This window comes from Cryptomeria japonica, chromosome 6 (assembly GCF_030272615.1).
Source record: "Cryptomeria japonica chromosome 6, Sugi_1.0, whole genome shotgun sequence".
NCBI lineage: Eukaryota > Viridiplantae > Streptophyta > Pinopsida > Cupressales > Cupressaceae > Cryptomeria > Cryptomeria japonica.
In genome coordinates this window covers 555,893,715-555,911,881 of record NC_081410.1, presented here as the reverse complement: position 1 = coordinate 555,911,881, position 18,167 = coordinate 555,893,715, and the positions used below count along the sequence as shown (strand labels likewise).

The 18,167-nt window shown below is 34.9% G+C and overlaps 1 protein-coding gene across 1 annotated transcript; it reads right to left on the bottom strand.

Moving 5' to 3' along the window:
* Positions 1–2,470: 2,470 nt before the first annotated feature.
* LOC131048190 (non-specific lipid-transfer protein P5) lies at positions 2,471–3,217 on the bottom strand. Its single transcript, XM_057982081.2, has 2 exons — positions 2,816–3,217; positions 2,471–2,656 (listed from the first exon to the last, which is right to left on the bottom strand). Exons 1-2 carry the CDS (start codon positions 3,145–3,147, stop codon positions 2,647–2,649), a joined length of 342 nt encoding a protein of 113 aa, XP_057838064.2. The 5' UTR covers positions 3,148–3,217; the 3' UTR covers positions 2,471–2,646.
* Positions 3,218–18,167: the final 14,950 nt, after the last annotated feature.

The window sequence follows — 18,167 nt, the reverse complement described above, 5'->3', positions numbered from 1 at the left end:
ATAACTCAGTCACATTAATAACCCCACTAAACTGGGATGTGTGATAACATTTTGAAGCACAAGAGGGGTGAATAGAAGAAGAAGAATCAGTACTTTTCAAGAATGTAGATTCTTGTTTGCCTCATTCATTTCCCAAAAATTATTTAAATTTATGTTGGGAGGAGTAATAATAAGAAGCATGATGTTATCCTCTTGAACCAAAATATCTCTATAGGTGAGACAATTTTTGGGAGATTTAACATGTTCTTTATACACTAATGCTTCATTTCCATAAGGGGGAGAATCGATATGGAATGAAGGTGAAATATCATAAATATTATAAGGGCATGACCCTCTTGCACCAAAATTTCATCGTGAGTGGGACCACTTTAAGAAGAGGGGCATGCATCAATTTTATCATCATTACATGAGAAGCATCAAAAGAACAACAAGAAACATTAATTAATAATTTAAGAAAAGGAAAACACGTAGAGAACATCTTTGAAACTATCATCTAACCTAATTCACCAATTGCTCAGCTATATGCAGTAAATTTAAGAGATGCAATAATACACGCCTATAACATATGTCAATGAGATATTAAAAGCAAGCTAAACACAATATTTTTACAAATTCTATAGAAGCTACCAATGAAAGAATGCAATTAACTACCTATATAATTAAATGCAACAAGATATGAAAGAAAAAAAGGAATGGTTGCAAGCGTAGGGTACATTGGGTTCACCAAAATGATATGTAAAAAAAATGTTCCTAGAATAATGGATGCATTAACTTATGATCAATCTCTTTTTCATTTACACATCATTTAGAAGGCGGAGGAGGCATTGGCTACTATCCACAAGGAAGAGACAAGCTACCTAAACTTATACTTTTGTTTGTTGCAAGTGGTTGTGGCATCGGTTTTTTATTACTTAAGCAAGGAAAAGGGCCCTAATCCCTCATAGAGTTAAGACAACAAACAACACAATAGACCAGCACCAGAAACAACAACTAACATCACATAGCCAAAATCCCAAAAAAACCTTGTAGCTAACCCACCAAAGAGTAATCGAATACACTTACACTTAAAACTAAAACCAGCTGTTGCCCCCACCCTGATTGAGACTATGTGTCGATATCAAAAACATATAATCAAAGAAAGTCATAGAATGAATGTGGCATTGGTTAAGTGTGTATAATAAACTTGATTAAAGAAAGATAAATTAGACGAGTTTAATAGAAGGTTTTTTATTGTTCGACGTTTAAGAATAATTGTTGTACAGTCTATTTTTTTCATCTTGCAACTGTCACAATCATAATCCTTTAGATTTGCACCTATACACATGAAAGAGAGAAAAACATTATGTCAATAATAACAATTTCATTAGTTTTAATTTTTAATTAATCTTTATTTTGATTCATAATTTTTTAATAAATAAATATTTATTATTTTTTAACTATTCTAACATAAAATTATATTTGAACTATTAAGTTATTGATTTTTAAACATGTTCTAACTTTTTCTAATTTTATAGAAAAGAATTATGTCATGTAAACTTAAGAGAAACTAATAAGCCTAACTTCATCCAAAATTACATTTATAAACAAATCTATCACAGCATATTCTCAAATGGAAAATAGGACACATGCAAAAATGAAATGAGAGCTAAAGCCTCTCTAGAAGCTTCTGTACAGCCAAGCACGGAGTGAAACAAATAAAAATTATTTCCTTGAACCAGCTGGTTGTACGATGTGGATTTTCACTCTCTGCAAATAAGCTACTCTTTCGAGTATCTGAAGCATTTCTAGAGGTATTCATTTGTTGCTTGACAGTTACAATGAATAACAAGATTTCTAATTATATATATTTTGGATGATTACAATTTTTTTAGATGGATTCTTTATTTTTAAATGTCAATTTATACCATGATTTAATATAATGCATTTCATTGGAACCAAATTAGCATAAAACAGCTGAATGAAACAGAACAAGAGTAGATCGCACACTTTTCCTTCCGAAGCGATATTTTTACTTCTGCGATATTATCAAGCTATTTGTTATTTTTAACTTGTTAAATATCATATATTCAACTAATCAGATATCAAGATTTTTTTTCATATTATATTTTTTTACTTTAACAAAATTTAAGATGCAATTGTTTTTAAAAATAATTATTGAAAAAATATTTTACTTCTATCTAATTGACTTATAACTTTTGAGGTCATATGAACAAAAAATAGGGAAAAATTATATATTAATATTATAATATTATTATTACTGCATATATTATTTTATGTAGTATATAGTATATCATTTATTTTTTTAAATGAAATCCTTATTTCCATATTGGAATTTATACATGATTTAATTTAATGCATGTCACTCACATCAAAGATTTAACGCAATATCTTAAACATTTGAATTTAGTAAAAGAACAAAATCAACATTTTGAAAGCTAACAAAATAAAATTTTACACAAGACACCAAATATAATTGAAATTATTTTTCATAAACTATTACAATATTTTGTAGTAACAAAAAACTTTTAAATCTTTATTTTCATCTTTTATAGAAATTCTTATTGTCCAAAAAAAACCCTTATTCTTGAATGGTACAAAGACCTTTATTGTTGAGAAAATCTTTTGGCCAAAAACCCTTCAAAAGATTTAAGAGACACTGCAAAATTGAAACAAACCAAGAAAAACATAAAAGATAATTAGAATTTCAAATAAAAACAAATAAAAAATTATAAGATATTTAGATTTATTGGAATGTCAACCAATAACGTACCTTTAAAAAATGAAAGAAAAATAAGTAAAAAAGATTTGTAATTACCGTGAGCAATCTGTATTAGGCGAAACAGGAACTGGAAGATTAACTTTGCAAAACCCTGGAAGTTGTTTTGCATTGTTCCAATTGATATTATAACGTTTGCCCTGCTGCAAAATACATTTGCATGCACCTTGTCTTGCTTCTTTGCCTCTGATTGCTGCATTCAACTGCTTTATTTCATTGCAACAAAATGAGCTTGGATCTCCTCCTCCACTTCTCAAATAAGGTAAACATGGCAACAAATCCAAAGTTAAACTTCCACAAGATATTGCAGAACATGAGCAACTATAAAATGCTATCAACACCATCAAAACAAGCAACACTGATTTTGCCATTTTCAAAAGAAATACAATAAAAAAACAAGAGTAATGCAAATGTATAAAAAATGCAAAGCGTAATGAATGAATGTGTGAAATTCAATATTGCGATAAACCTTATATAGATTTTTTCTTTGAGTTGAAGTGAAATAAGAATTAATTTAATCTAGTAGTTCATATTATTATGCACTACTAATTATTATGCAGAAACTATAGTAAACACTACTATAAATACAACAACTAAGACAAAAACTACTTAGCAACAATACATGAACTCTATTAAGATTTAATATTGATAAAATATTAATTATATCATCTACAACTGATCTTATTCTATAAATTCCATGCATGTTATTCTGAGTTTAATGAAATTACTTAGTATTAGTAACAAACCACCGCCAGAAACATATATTTGATGCAGAAACTATTTTATCCAATTACATGCAATAATAATATAAAAATCAATTGAAACATGCGATGAACTGAGTATTCGATGAATTATACAAATAGATTGCATGCTCCAGATATTTTTGAGTTTTACTTATATGCATTCATATAATCTGCTCAATTAATCTATAATTTTTTCAAAAGTAATTGTTCATAATTTTTATTTTTATTTTATTTTGAAGAAATAGATTGTATGTGTTTTTTATCAAAGTTATTTCTCTGAGTTGCTTTCTCCATCATTGGTTTTAGGTAAATTTTTAGATCATTAAAATAATATTTAGTATGCTTGGTAAAAACTAAACATCATTTGAGTCAACCCTGTAAAAACTAAACATCATTTGAACCACACACCCTGTAAAAACTAAACATCATTTTACCTGTTACAAAATTATTGTTAACATTTTATCTAATTTACCACATTCAAAATTATCTGTCATGATTTAGCTTTTTTCTATCTGACATGAAATTATCATATATGTTATATAATGAATACTATGAAAACTATTGTCAAAAACTATAAAAATAATAATAATAATAATAATAATAATAATAATAATAATAATAATAATAAAATTACCACATTCAAAATTACCTCTAAAATTTCTTTCATGATATGAGGAGATATTATATAATGAATTCTGTGAAAACTATTGTCCAACCATATCTAGATTCTCAAGATTGTTAGATTGACAAAAATATTATTTTGTTATAAAACATATTCAAATATTGTTATTTATATTTGAAATAAAAAAATATTTAAAATTTAATAAACTTTTTAAAATGTTAATCTAAAATCTTTATTACATATTTTTACAACTAGAAAGAATAAAAAAATATGATTTATTTTCTTAAAAATATCACAAAATTATATTGAAAATATTAAATTTAAAATCACATTCAATAATATATTGTTAAAATTATAATTATTCATATATTATTTTTTCTTAGTAATATAAATTTGAAATAATAAAAAATCTAAACTATGTAAAATTAATTGAATAAATATATCTAATTGAATATTAATTATAAATTTAATTGAATCCTAAGTTCAATTAACCCTAATTATAAAACTAATTGATTGGTAATTATAATACTATGAATGTTAATTATTAGTAAAATATTTTTCACTATACACAGCCTTGAAGTCACTCACCCTAGACCACCCTGCCTCCAAAAACCTCTGGAAAAGATTCCCAAGGTTGGGAAATTGGTTCAGGATGGGAGGGTAACCATCCCAAGAGTCGTTCCAGAATAGGACCTCTCCCCCCCTCCTGCAAATCCAAAAGAGGCCTTCCTTAATTAGAGAAGCCCCCTTCTTAAGAGTACTCTAAATCGTTGAGCCTTTTCCCTCAAGCGGATATCTTGGAATTTCCTCCATCGGGATCCTACGCATATATTTGTAGGCCAAAATCCTAGCCCAGCCATGATCCTGCTCAACACACCGCCTTCAATACAATTTAGTCGCCAGGGCCTCCCCAAATAAAATAGACTACCTTAAACCAAGCCCCCCTAACTTCTTTGGGCTACACACCAAATCCCAATTAATGAGACTCTATTTAGAAGAGGAAAGATTGCCTACCCATAAGAATTGTCTTTCCAGATAGTCCAATCCCTTCAAGAACCACTTAGGAGCCACTTGAAGCATACATTGATAAATCGGAAGAGCCTAAAACACTAACTGAATTAGCTAAATCCTTCGAGCAAATGATAACAATCTATTTGTCCAGTGATCAGCCTTCATGCGAAATTTATCCAAGATACCCTGCCAAAATTCCCTAGGAGGGTTACCAGGAGAAATAGGAATACCCAAATAAGTCAAGGGCAAAGAGCCAACTTGGAATCACAAGATAAGAGAAATCCTCCTTTGAATAGTACCAGGAGTGTTGAAGAAGAGGATAGAAGATTTATCCTCATTGATCAACTAGCCCGAAGCTGCAAGATAAACATCCAAAACCTTTCTCAGATTAGTGGCCTCTCTAATCCGAGCAAGTCCCATCAAGGTCATGTCATCAACAAACTGCAAATGAGACTGCAGCTGCAAGTCATTACCCCAACTCCATCCCTGAATAAAACCCAGACCCACATTATGCTTAATCAACCTCCCCAAACCCTCAGCCAGAAGAATGAATAGGTAAGGGGATAGGGGGGCCCCCTAGCGAAGACCCCTAGAAGCACCAAACAACTCAGTATGATCTCCATTGATTAGCACCAAGAAAGAGGTAGACGTAACATAACTCATAACCCATTGGATCCATTCATCAACAAAGCCAAACGCCCTGAGAATCTTCTGGAGGAAGGACCAACGAACTCTATCGTAAGCCTTAGCCATATCCAGCTTAATAAACATATCTTTTTCCTTGGAAGTTGCCATAGAGTGAATGGTCTCCATAGCAATGACCACCCCATCCAGGATTTGGAGCCCTTCCACAAACCCACTCTTCTCCTCAGAGATAACATCCCCCAGAGACTTTTTCAACCTATCCGCTATCAGCTTAGAGATGATCTTGTAAATCACATTGCAGAGAGAGATAGGTCGGAATTGACCTAACCGGTCAGCCCCATCACACTTGGGGATAAGTGCAATGAAAGTCGCATTCAAAGCCCAAAGCATCTGCTTATTCCTCTGAGACTCCTAAAGTACTTCCCATAAATCCAATTTGATAATATCCCAGAAATCTTGAAAGATTTCAACCAGGAACCCATTCGGTCCAGAAGCCTTTCCCTTTAGCATGTGAAAAACAATTTGTTAGGGTTTCAAGCAAATCCGAAGCAAATATGAACTAACAATTATATGCAGATTTAAATACAAAAGATAAAGAAATAAAACAGGAGACAGATAACACAAAGATTTAACGTGGTTCACCCAGAATGGGTTACGTCCACCATACACAGTCGTCCAATCTTTCTTATTATCTAGCAAAAATAGTACATCAACCTTACAATGCCTTAAGCATCCCAGCCGCTTATAACATGCATTTTTAGGGCAACAAACAAAGTCGGCCTTTTTAGGGTTTTATTACAATGTCGGTTTTCATCAACGAAAAAATGGCAAAAAAAAATTTCTCGGGGGTTGCCGCCCTCGAACCCCTGCCCGACGCCCGGCCCAACCCCGGACCCCGGCGAGGATACGTGCTGAGTGTACAGTACTTTGTTGATCAGTCGCCACATTTCAACAATCTCCCACTTGGAGACTGATCAGGCTCCACACCGAACAATCTCCCACTTGGAGACTGATACTACACGACACCACTGTACATGCAACATCCGTTGGATAAAACACTAGGACTTGACTGGTATTGTATGCTAGGAAATCGAAAATAATCAAAGCAAGTAGTATTAGTAATCTAGCTCAATCACGAAAGCTCAAATGCAATGATCAATCCTAAACACACTCAATAAAGACATGAAAACAAGACATTCAAGATTGAAAACTAAGCAAACCAAATGCAGACTTGAATGTCTCCTTCATGTGGCTCCATTGTCCTTCTTTCTCCTTCAAATAGCTTTGTTTGTGGATCTCACCTCCTAGTGCATAAGCATGATGTGAAAGCAAGTAGACAAGATAGTAGCGCAAGAATACTCGAAGCGTGATTGATTCAGGGATCGATTCGACAAAGTGATTAGTCTTGATTGAAGGAATTCATCCAATTTATAGATAAATTGGAGAAAAGACAAGATTAGCATGAAATTGATATTAGAGGCAATTGATTTCAAAATTGGCAAAATTGAGTGGAAAGAAGGTTATGACACCTTCTATGTCATGAATTATGACATATTGCCAATGCAAAGGTTAGAGGACTAGAAGCTTATGACATCTTGCTATTCCAAAAGTATGACGCATGAGAAATTCATGCTTCCACCGAAGCACAAAAATAGGGAGAGACTAGAGAAAAATTAATTAGGTGGAAATTGAATTTAGAAAATTAGAAAATGAGGTGGAAATGATGAATTGGAAATTAGGAAATTAGAAATTGATGAAATTAGAAAAATAGGTGAATTAATTAATAATTTTTCATTTATTAATTAATTCACAAAAAGAGGAGGAATTAATTAGCCAATTAAATAAATATTTAATTGTGACAAGAAGACTTAGGATAAATAAATAAACTATTTAACCTAAAGGTAAAATGGAGAGAAAATGACAAACAAGGTTAAATGAATAAATCATGAAACCCTAGAAGATAAATTAGAAATGCAAGGACGACAATTGGGTCTTGATGTAAGATTGATTTGATGTCGATTCGATCATGATTTTGAATTGATAAATGATTTGATTGACAAATTGACCAATATTGATAAAGAGACCAAATTGATAGGCACCAATTGACATGATTGAAGAAGACAAGGATTGATGACGAATCAACCGCAAAATGACAAAAATTGCCAAGGACAAGGATCGACCAAAATCATGACTAAAGATTGCTATCGACAAGACCTAATTTGAAAGCGAGAAAAATGAAGAATACAGAAGAAGGACTCGATGCTCGCAAATGATAAAGACCAAGTACGCAACATAGAAGAAATGTTAATGCGACGCAAAAACCCTAAAATAAGGCAATGCGCAAATGTTAAAGTACGATTCCGCAAGCGTTGACCATTTTTAGGTGTCTACATTTTGCCCCTCTTTGAGACAATGCGATTTTAAGCATTGTTTCAAAGAACAATAATGAAAATGCCCCAGACAATAACAATGACATATGCATGCCCCCTCAAGGAATTGGCCGGAAAAATCTAGAAAAGAGGCCAAGTGATCGATAAGAATGACAGAAGATGATAGGTTCAAACAGACTGCCAAGATTGACGGAAGAAATGTTAGTAAGAAGAAATTAGACAAAGGACAGTTAGAGATGAAGGAAAACTTGCTTTCACATATGCACATAAGTAGGTGAGAACCTTTATTTATTGTAGCAAAGCGGATGCAGAGCATCATGGCATTGAAGGCCAGAGCTGGAACGCAACCCTTTTTTGCAAAAGACAGACACATCACAGACAAACAACAATCACAACAAAAAGGAAAAGGACCATGAACCATCCCGGTCACTCTAAATCACTCAGTGACATCATCGAGCAACATAGGAACATGATCGAAGCCAAAAAATAAATCAGTAAAAAGATAAGATGCACAAATTCCAACAAATCAAACAAACATCTTGATCGTCATTGTCAAAAGTTGAAAGTGTTGATAGGACGATCATGTTGTCTGGTTTCAGGACATGTGGTACCCCGTCTAAGACAGGACACAGTCTGGTTTCGAGTATACCACACCCTATATAAGACCCATTATAGTAGAGACAAGGACAAATGATATTGATGGTAACGTTCGATTGATATGACAATTGTGATCAGTTTGAATGTCTGGTTTGATTGAAAAAGTTCATCTGTTTATGCATGATTTCATTAAAGCGCAGTGTATGATTGCGAGTCATTGGATGTATGCTTAGCGATTTGTCTACGCACAAAGGGGATCATTTATTGACAAAATGCTTGTTTTTGGATTTTAATGTTTTTGAAAAAAAAAATTGTTCATTTTTTCAGGACTTTGTTTGACTTTTTAGGGGTTTTTTCAGGGCATTATTTGAATTTTTTTTATTTTTTTTTAGGACATTATTTGATTTTTTTGAATTATTTTAGGACATTATGTGATTTTTTTAGATTTTTTCAGGACATTATTTGATTTTTTTGAATTATTTCAGGACATTTTTCAATTTTTTCGAATTATTTCAGGACATTTTTCAATTTTTATGATTTTGCCCCCAATGTCTAGCAAGGCAAGGAATATGACAGGTGAATAAATAGGCTTTCTGAAATGTTGGTGGATAGAGGGAAGACAAAGGCCTTTTATTATGGAGACAATGCGAATGCAATTTTCAAAGGCTATGGCGTGATTGGACAAGAGACTGGATATGACAATGTAAAGTAGTGACATGGCATGAGGGACATGTCAAGAGGTTTTTGAAACCATGTTTAAATTTTGCGTCCTTATGTTAGATCAAGATCAAGGAATGAAAAAAAGTGTATGGATAGGATAAGCAAGACCAAGAATGGATAAGGGACATGGACTGAAGGTCGGAGTAGGCTAAGGGATAGTGGCACAAAGTTGCAATAAGCCAGGCAATATGGATGAAAGGTTGTAATAAGCAAATGGATAAATGACCAAAAGCTATGATAGACTAAAAGCTGCAAACAAGATGCATGATGCTCATGAAGATCGTCAGTCTTGTCAAGATCAAAGGTGGAAAGGGAAACTAGACATGAGGGACAATAGGATATGAAGGGTAATGACAGGGGTTCGATAGGATAGTGGAACAATGAAGGACAAAAGGATATGATAGGATAAAACCTTTCCCCAAGTACGGTATGCAAGAAGTTCATAGATTACGCATGATGCCTGTTTGCCAGGTTTTCATCACGGTACTTGCCCAAGGCGCCTGTTTGCCAGGTTTTCACCAGTGGAAGAATTATTTTTCTTTATTATTATTTTTTTTTTCTTTTGTTTCTTTTTTTTTTCACTTTTTTTTTTGTATTTTGACTTTTTCAATAGAAGATGGACACATGATAGGGGATGGAAGAAGGACTCAAACATCTTTTTGTTTGGATAGTAGCCTTGAAAAAAAATGGACCATGACCTTTAAAAGTATGCTCAAAGACGTTGGTAGGATAAGGACATGGAAAAAGAGATGAAATTAGGGCAAGGATTTATGCAAAGGATTGGACCAGAGGGATCGAAGGATGGAAAATATGCATTGGATAATGGATAGGGTATTAGAAGAACCGTGCTTGAGTGGATAGAAATGTTGGCAAGATTGACATTGGCACACACCTTGAGGGGTGATGAACTGATGGAGGAAGAGTGGGTTTTGGGTGCGGAGATTTTGACGGAGGAAAGGCTATGGATTTTGGGACATAAGGGCCCAAAATGGATGAAGAAGGTGATGGAGGAACAAAATTGAGAGTGTTGGATGGAGGAATAGCAATTTTGGATGCCAAGTTGGATGTTTCTCTAGGCTTTTGTGCTTCAAGGAGCCGCTTAGGAACCCACATTGTTTTGGATTTTTCATGCTTTTGTGGTTCCTTGGAGTGCATTGCTTGCACAAGGGATTTAGGAACCCATATATATTTTAACTTTGCTTTATTTTGCTCAATGGGCCTTTGTGACCTTTTGGATATTTCTTTTTCTTATAGATCATATTGTTCTTTGTTTTGACATGTCGATTATATTGGACATGTTGATCCTTGAATACATGTGGATTTCTAGACTTATGATGTTTACACTTGGCATCCAAATTGCTTGGAGGGGGAAATGAATGCATGGATGGATAGGAATGAAGTGGACTTCTTTTGGATTGATGAAATTTACTCAAGGATGTGTGCCTTTGCTGACCTTGCATAGAGAATGAAGGAATATAAGGACCTAAGATGGATGGAAAGTATGATGGGGAAGGTGTATGCTTGGATTTTGAAGGGATGTTGGATTTAGCAGGGGTACTCATGTCTTGAGGAATTTCACTGAGGCCATGACCCTTAATATTTTATTTAACATGAAGGGGTTCTTGCTTATGAAGATCTACTCCTTTGCCTTTATGAATATCTTGACTTGTAGGATACTCTTTTCTTTGGGAAGAAGATGCGATTCCATTATGAGGTGGATATGATATGAGAGAAATAATGAGATCTTGAAGTGGATCGGATTTCACCAAAGTGGAAGAACCAATTATGCATGTCGATGGTTCATGAACATCTTGCACTAACATGTTAGAATCATGAAGGGGATTAGGATCATGAGGGGGACTAGGATTGTGTAGTGGACATGGTTCAGTGACTGGTTCTTCAAGAGATGGAATGGGAGAAATAATGGGATCATCACAAGAAATGAGATCTTGGAGTGTATATGGAGCATTAGGACAAGGAGATGGAGGAACAAGTGGATCTTGTGGAGGATTTAAAGGAATAATTTGATCTTGACAAGGAGGAAGATCATTGGAATCCTCTTTAAAGGTGCTTTTCTCTTGACTTTTAATGGGATCATCGGAAAGGATGGAAGGGATATCTTGATCTTTCTTAGGAAGTGGAATGTCAATGGGATTTGAAAGGACATTTTTTTCATGAAATGGAAGGGGATCATTTGGGATTGGATTGACTGGGATATCTTGATCTTTCTCAGGGAATGGAGTGTCAATAGGACTTTGGATAGGATGGACAAGAATAGGGGAATCATCATGAGTGTCTGGGAACATGGGGTCCTGGTCAACAATTGGATAGGATGATAAGGTTTCAAGATCTTGATCTTCATCTATTTCAAGACACGTTTCTTCATGCTCTAAATTATCCTCTTGACATGGGGTTGGACTTTGGATATGCATGGAGGATTCTGACAAGGAATCAATGATTTGGCATGAAGGGGATGCACTTTGAACATTTGTGATGGATTCTGGCAAGGAATCAATGCTTGAACATGAGGAAGAGGGACTTTGAATGGGGTCCTCTAAAACAGGTAATGGCAATAAAGTGCATGGTGGCATTGGGTCTTGTATTTTTGAAACATGACAAGGATATGCATCATGAATTGGATTATTTTCGCAATCAATTATGGATAGCTCTTGGATAATTGCATCCTTGGGTGTATTGTTTGATGAGGACAATATAGAAGGTTCTTGTGAAACTTCTAAAGGTGTAGAGATAGATGCCACTGGAGAGTCAATTTGTTTGTGGGGGGATGAGGTATTGCTAGACATAATTGTATTATCTTGATCTTCTTCAAAGAACTCACTTGGTAGGTTCCTTAAGAGCCTTGCAATAAGCCACCTTTATTTTGAGGTTTTGACATGGTTGTATCTGGAATTTGAACTTGTTTGGCAAGGATTTGGTCTTGGTTTGATGTCATGTTTTGATTTCGAACTAGATGTTGCTCAAATTGGTTTGACATGTTCAAAATTTGGCTTGGTACATGTTGCAAACTTTGTTTTTGAATGTTTGGTTGTGGTTGTTGACATTGATATGTTAATTGGACTTGTTGATATTCCACCATTGGTTGAACTATTTGTGGACATTGTATAGTTGGTTGGACATATTGTTGAAATTGGACCATTGGTTGTGTCTGTTGGAAATGTTCGAGCTGTTGAACAATTGGTTGAAGCATTGGTTGTATTGGTTGAAAATTTGATTGATAGTAAACACCTTCTTGTTCTTGTTGTGGAGGCACATAATGTTGAAATTGATGTTGTCTCTTTTCTTGAAATTGTTTCATCATCTCTATTTGTGAGAGGAGAGCCGGTATGTCTGATCGTTCAAGAAGAGATCTTACATCAATTGGCTCAATCTTTGGATTTCGACCTGGAAATTTTTGAAACATTTTGGACATTTGTGATCTATTCTCAATGTTTTTCACTCTTTGTTCCAATATCTCCTCTTCTTGAGCTAGTTTCTCCTCTAGTTTTTGTATTTGGACATTTGTTTCATCATAAAAAGTTTGGTCCAAGTTCTGAGACATGTAGAGATTGGATTGACATGATTGATTGCTCAATTGTGATGACATGGCTTTGTAAGAAGGTTGAGACCTCATTTCAACAAACATGACACTATGCAATGCAACTAATGGGATTGACAAATGCAACCTAAAGGATGACAATACAACTTAATGTTTTTGTTGTTTTTTGAGATTTTGACAAACTCATGAATGCAATTCTAAAAATGAGACCCTTAGGAAATTGAAATGATGTCTAGACCTCAAAGGAAAAAAGGACCAAGTGACGAAAGGACAAAATGACAATGTCTCCCCTATATGCTTGGATACTAAGCTAGGTTTGACCAAATGACATTGATGACAAAAAGACAAAAGTTTGATAAGGTCTAGACTTCCTAACAATGACTTAGGGTTTATCAAATATTTGGATTACTCAAGTATGACAAAACCTAGTTTTGACACTATATGCAAAGGGATAATTACTATGCAAATGACCCTAATATGATATGATAATGACCTAAACTTAATGAAGAGACCTAGGGTATGCAAATGTGACCTAATGTTATGAGGACAAGGATGCAAATGCAAATGTATGACAATGTCAACCCAAGACAAAACCTAAGGTTGAATTATGAAATGGTATTACTCTAATGCAAGAGGACACATGCAAATGGATGACCCTTACTGATATGCAAAGGAGTATGACCTAGGTGAAACCTAACCTTGGTAGTTAACAATGACTTTGCAAAATGCAAACCTAAGATGAACCTAAATCTAAGTGACATGAATGTTGAGACAAGATTTTGAAAAATGTTTGACAACCATGTTTGAAGGTGTTTTGAACTTTGTTGGATGAAATGTTCTTGTGTTTAACCTTGTTTTGAATCAATTTGTCTTGTTTTTGAAATGATATGCAATTCAACTTTTGACACACAAAGAAGACAAGATATTTCAACTTAGACTCAAGACAATCATGCTCATTCACACATTTCTTATGGTAGGCAAGGACATTAGGTACTTGAGAGGTAGACTTGTTATGGGATTCAAGGAGAATACATAGATGCTTGACCCCACGGGCTCCCCTCCATGGCACTCACTTCTCAGGGCAGCCAAGCATCGGTCCCCATGGAAATCTCCCCATGGCGAACTTAGTATCTCTTCCAAGTATCTGAACTTGTCCTTCTAAAGCAACTAGAAGGATGTTTGGCCTCTAAATACAAGGTGTTTAGTAAGGATTTATGTTAAGTGTTACTCCTTGATGTCACACAAGCATGATTGAGACATTAAGCCCACCAAGATACCAAACAAATGTAGTCGCACAAGCACGATTTAGACCATGAGGCCCTACTTAGATGTTGATATGAGAAAGAGTCCAAGGGTCATCACTTCCCAAGTAACTACAATTCCCACGTAACTCTTCCTTCAAAGCTTTCGCCCATTAGGTATTTGTTTATAGTGAGTTAGAATGCCAAGGTATTCTAGCCATACTCACTTTGGGTCTTTCCCTTCTCACGATTATCACTTGCTTGCAAAAGCAAATAGTCGGGAAGGCAGGCCCTCTAAAGGTGACACACAATCAAAAACATGAGCATGGTATCGAAGATCTGGATTTCTGATCACCCTAAGAAGGATGAGAGCATACTCTCCTACTCCAATGTCAAACTCAACAATCAAGGCAAACATACATTCATTCCATCCTATTTAGAAATCATTAGGTGCCTAAATATTAATTGAAAACACAAAGTTTAGTTGTAGTCCAAGGCAACCTGCAAAACCCAAGTCAGAAGTTTGATATGTTTAGTCTTTGACTATCGAACCTACAAAAAAATGTGTCAGTAGTTTCATTTGTTTTCTTTGTCATGCATATGCCAAGGTTCTGCACAGAGAATCAGTACCAAAAAACCAAAAAAAGCAGAAATAGAATGCAAAAGAAAACAATTTGCAAGTGAAAAACAATGTCTTTTACCTCTGTTTCTGTCCCTACACAAGCGCAGAATGTCTAACATAGGCGTAGAAGGCTTGACACAGGTGCAGAATGTCCTTGACACAGGCGCAGAATGCTTGACACAGGCGCAGAAGTTCCCAGAAAACACTGCACTACCCTGTTTCTTGGGTTTTTGACTTGCAAATCAACTCAAAAGCACTCAAAGCATGATTAGGGGGTTAGTTAACGTCGGGTTCACCAATTAATGTAGCTAGGAAATCGAAAATCATCAAAGCAAGTAGTATTAGTAATCTAGCTCAATCACGAAAGCTCAAATGCAATCAATCCTAAACACACTCAATAAAGACATGAAAACAAGACATTCAAGATTGAAAACTAAGCAAACCAAATGCAGACTTGAATGTCTCCTTCATGTGGCTCCATTGTCCTTCTTTCTCCTTCAAATAGCTTTGTTTGTGGATCTCACCTACTAGTGCATAAGCATGATGTGAAAGCAAGTAGACGAGATAGTAGCGCAAGAATACTCGAAGCGTGATTGATTCGGGGATCGATTCGACAAAGTGATTAGTCTTGATTGAAGGAATTCATCCAATTTATAGATAAATTGGAGAAAAGACAAGATTAGCATGAAATTGATATTAGAGGCAATTGATTTCAAAATTGGCAAAATTGAGTGGAAAGAAGAAGGTTATGACACCTTCTATGTCATGAATTATGACATATTGCCAATGGAAAGGTTAGAGGACTAGAAGCTTATGACATCTTGCTATTCCAAAAGTATGATGCATGAGAAATTCATGCTTCCACCGAAGCACAAAAATAGGGAGAGACTAGAGAAAAATTAATTAGGTGGAAATTGAATTTAGCAAATTAGAAAATGAGGTGGAAATGATGAATTGGAAATTAGGAAATTAGAAATTGATGAAATTAGAAAAATAGGTGAATTAATTAATAATTTTTCATTCATTAATTAATTTACAAAAAGAGGGGGAATTAATTAGCCAATTAAATAAATATTTAATTGTGACAAGAAGACTTAGGATAAATAAATAAATTATTTAACCTAAAGGGAAAATGGAGAGAAAATGACAAACAAGGTTAAATGAATAAATCATGAAACCCTAGAAGATAAATTAGAAATGCAAGGACGACAATTGGGTCTTGATGTAAGATTGATTTGATGTCGATTTGATCATGATTTTGAAATGATAAATGATTTGATTGACAAATTGACCAATATTGATAAAGAGACCAAATTGATAGGCACCAATTGACGTGATTGAAAAAGACAAGGATTGATGACGAATCGATCGCAAAATGACAAAAATTGCCAAGGACAAGGATCGACCAAAATCATGACTAAAGATTGCTATCGACAAGACCTAATTCGAAAGCGAGAAAAATGAAGAATATAGAAGAAGGACTTGATGCTCACAAATGATAAAGACCAAGTACGTAACATAGAAGAAATGTTAATGCGACGCAAAAACCCTAAAATAAGGCAATGCGCAAATGTTAAAGTACGATTCCGCAAGCATTGACCATTTTTAGGTGTCTACAGGTATAAATTCCACAATTATCAATCAAGAAGACCAACAGAAACTGATGAAGAAATTAGCTTCTCCTGTGGAACTACCTTTGTGAACATATCAATAGGATTCTCACTTGTGTGAATCTTCTCAAGTCGTAACTGACCCTCCTCCAAAACAGTCCGGACGAAGTGGTACCTGAGCTGAATGTGCTTTGTCCTTGAATGAAAAGCAGAGTTCTTTGCAAGATGAATGGCACTCTGGCTATCAGTATACAATGAGCTATCCTCTTGTGTCTGCCCCAATTCCTTTAGAAAACATTGCAACCAAATCATCTCCTTGCTGGCTTTTGTAGCAGCAACATACTCAGCTTCAGTGATTGAAAGTGCAACAACCTTTTGTAGCCTAGAAATCCAACTGACTACAGTTCCTCCTATAGTAAAAACATACCCTGTAGTACTCCTCCATGAATCAATATCACCCGCCAGATCAGAGTCAACAAATCCACTCAGATCAGCATTAGATCCTTTGAAACATAATGCTTTCGTAGTAGTTCCTTTCAAATACCGAAGAATCCATTTCACAGCATTCCAATGTTCCATACCCAGATTACTCATAAACCTGCTCACAACTCCCACTGCATGTGCAATATCTGGCCTTGTGCATACCATTGCATACATCAGACTACCAACAGCTGATGAATATGGGATGTTAGACATTTTATTAACCTCTTCCAGTGCCTTTGGGAACATCTCCTTAGTCAATTTGAAATGACTAGCCAAAGGCGTACTAACTGCTTTTGCATCCTGCATGTTAAATCTTTTCAGCACCTTCTTTATATACTCACTTTAGGACAAATTCAAGGTTCTATTTTTCCTGTCCCGTGTAATCCTCATATCGAGAATTTGCTTAGCTGCACCCAAATCCTTCATAGCAAATGACCTGGCTAATTTCTGTTTAAGATCATTTATATGTTGCATGTTAGACCCAGCAACAAGCATGTCGTCAACATAAAGAAATAGGATAATATAACTGCCATTATCAAATCTCTTAAAATATACACAATGATTAGAATGACATCTATGATAACCGTGTTCAGCCATGAAACTATCAAATTTTAAATACCATTGTCGGGGTGCTTGCTTTAGGCCATACAGACTTTTCTTCAACCTGCACACCAAGTTCTCCTTACCTTTGACCTCATATCCCTATGGTTGCAACATGTAAATTTCCTCCTCCAAATCTCCATGGAGAAAAGCTATTTTGACATCTAATTGTTCAAGATGTAAATCATCTGCAGCCACAAGACTAAGTACAGTTCTAATTGAAGTCATTTTTACAACTGGAGAAAATATTTCATCATAATCTATACCCTTTTTCTGTGCAAAACCTTTTACCACAAGTCTGGCCTTATATCTTTTCTGACCTCCTTCCTCCTCCTTCGGCCAATAAACCCATTTGTTAGGCAAGGCTCTTTTTCTGCAGGTAAAGGGACTAAGTCCCAAGTCTTATTTTTCATCAAGGAGTCCATCTCCTCTTTCATGCCTAGTTCCCACTGTTGTTTGGCATCTACCTGCATTGCTTCTTCATATTCTTCTGGTTCACCAGAATCCGTTAATAAAATAGAATACAAAGAAGGAGAAAATATTTCAGGGGG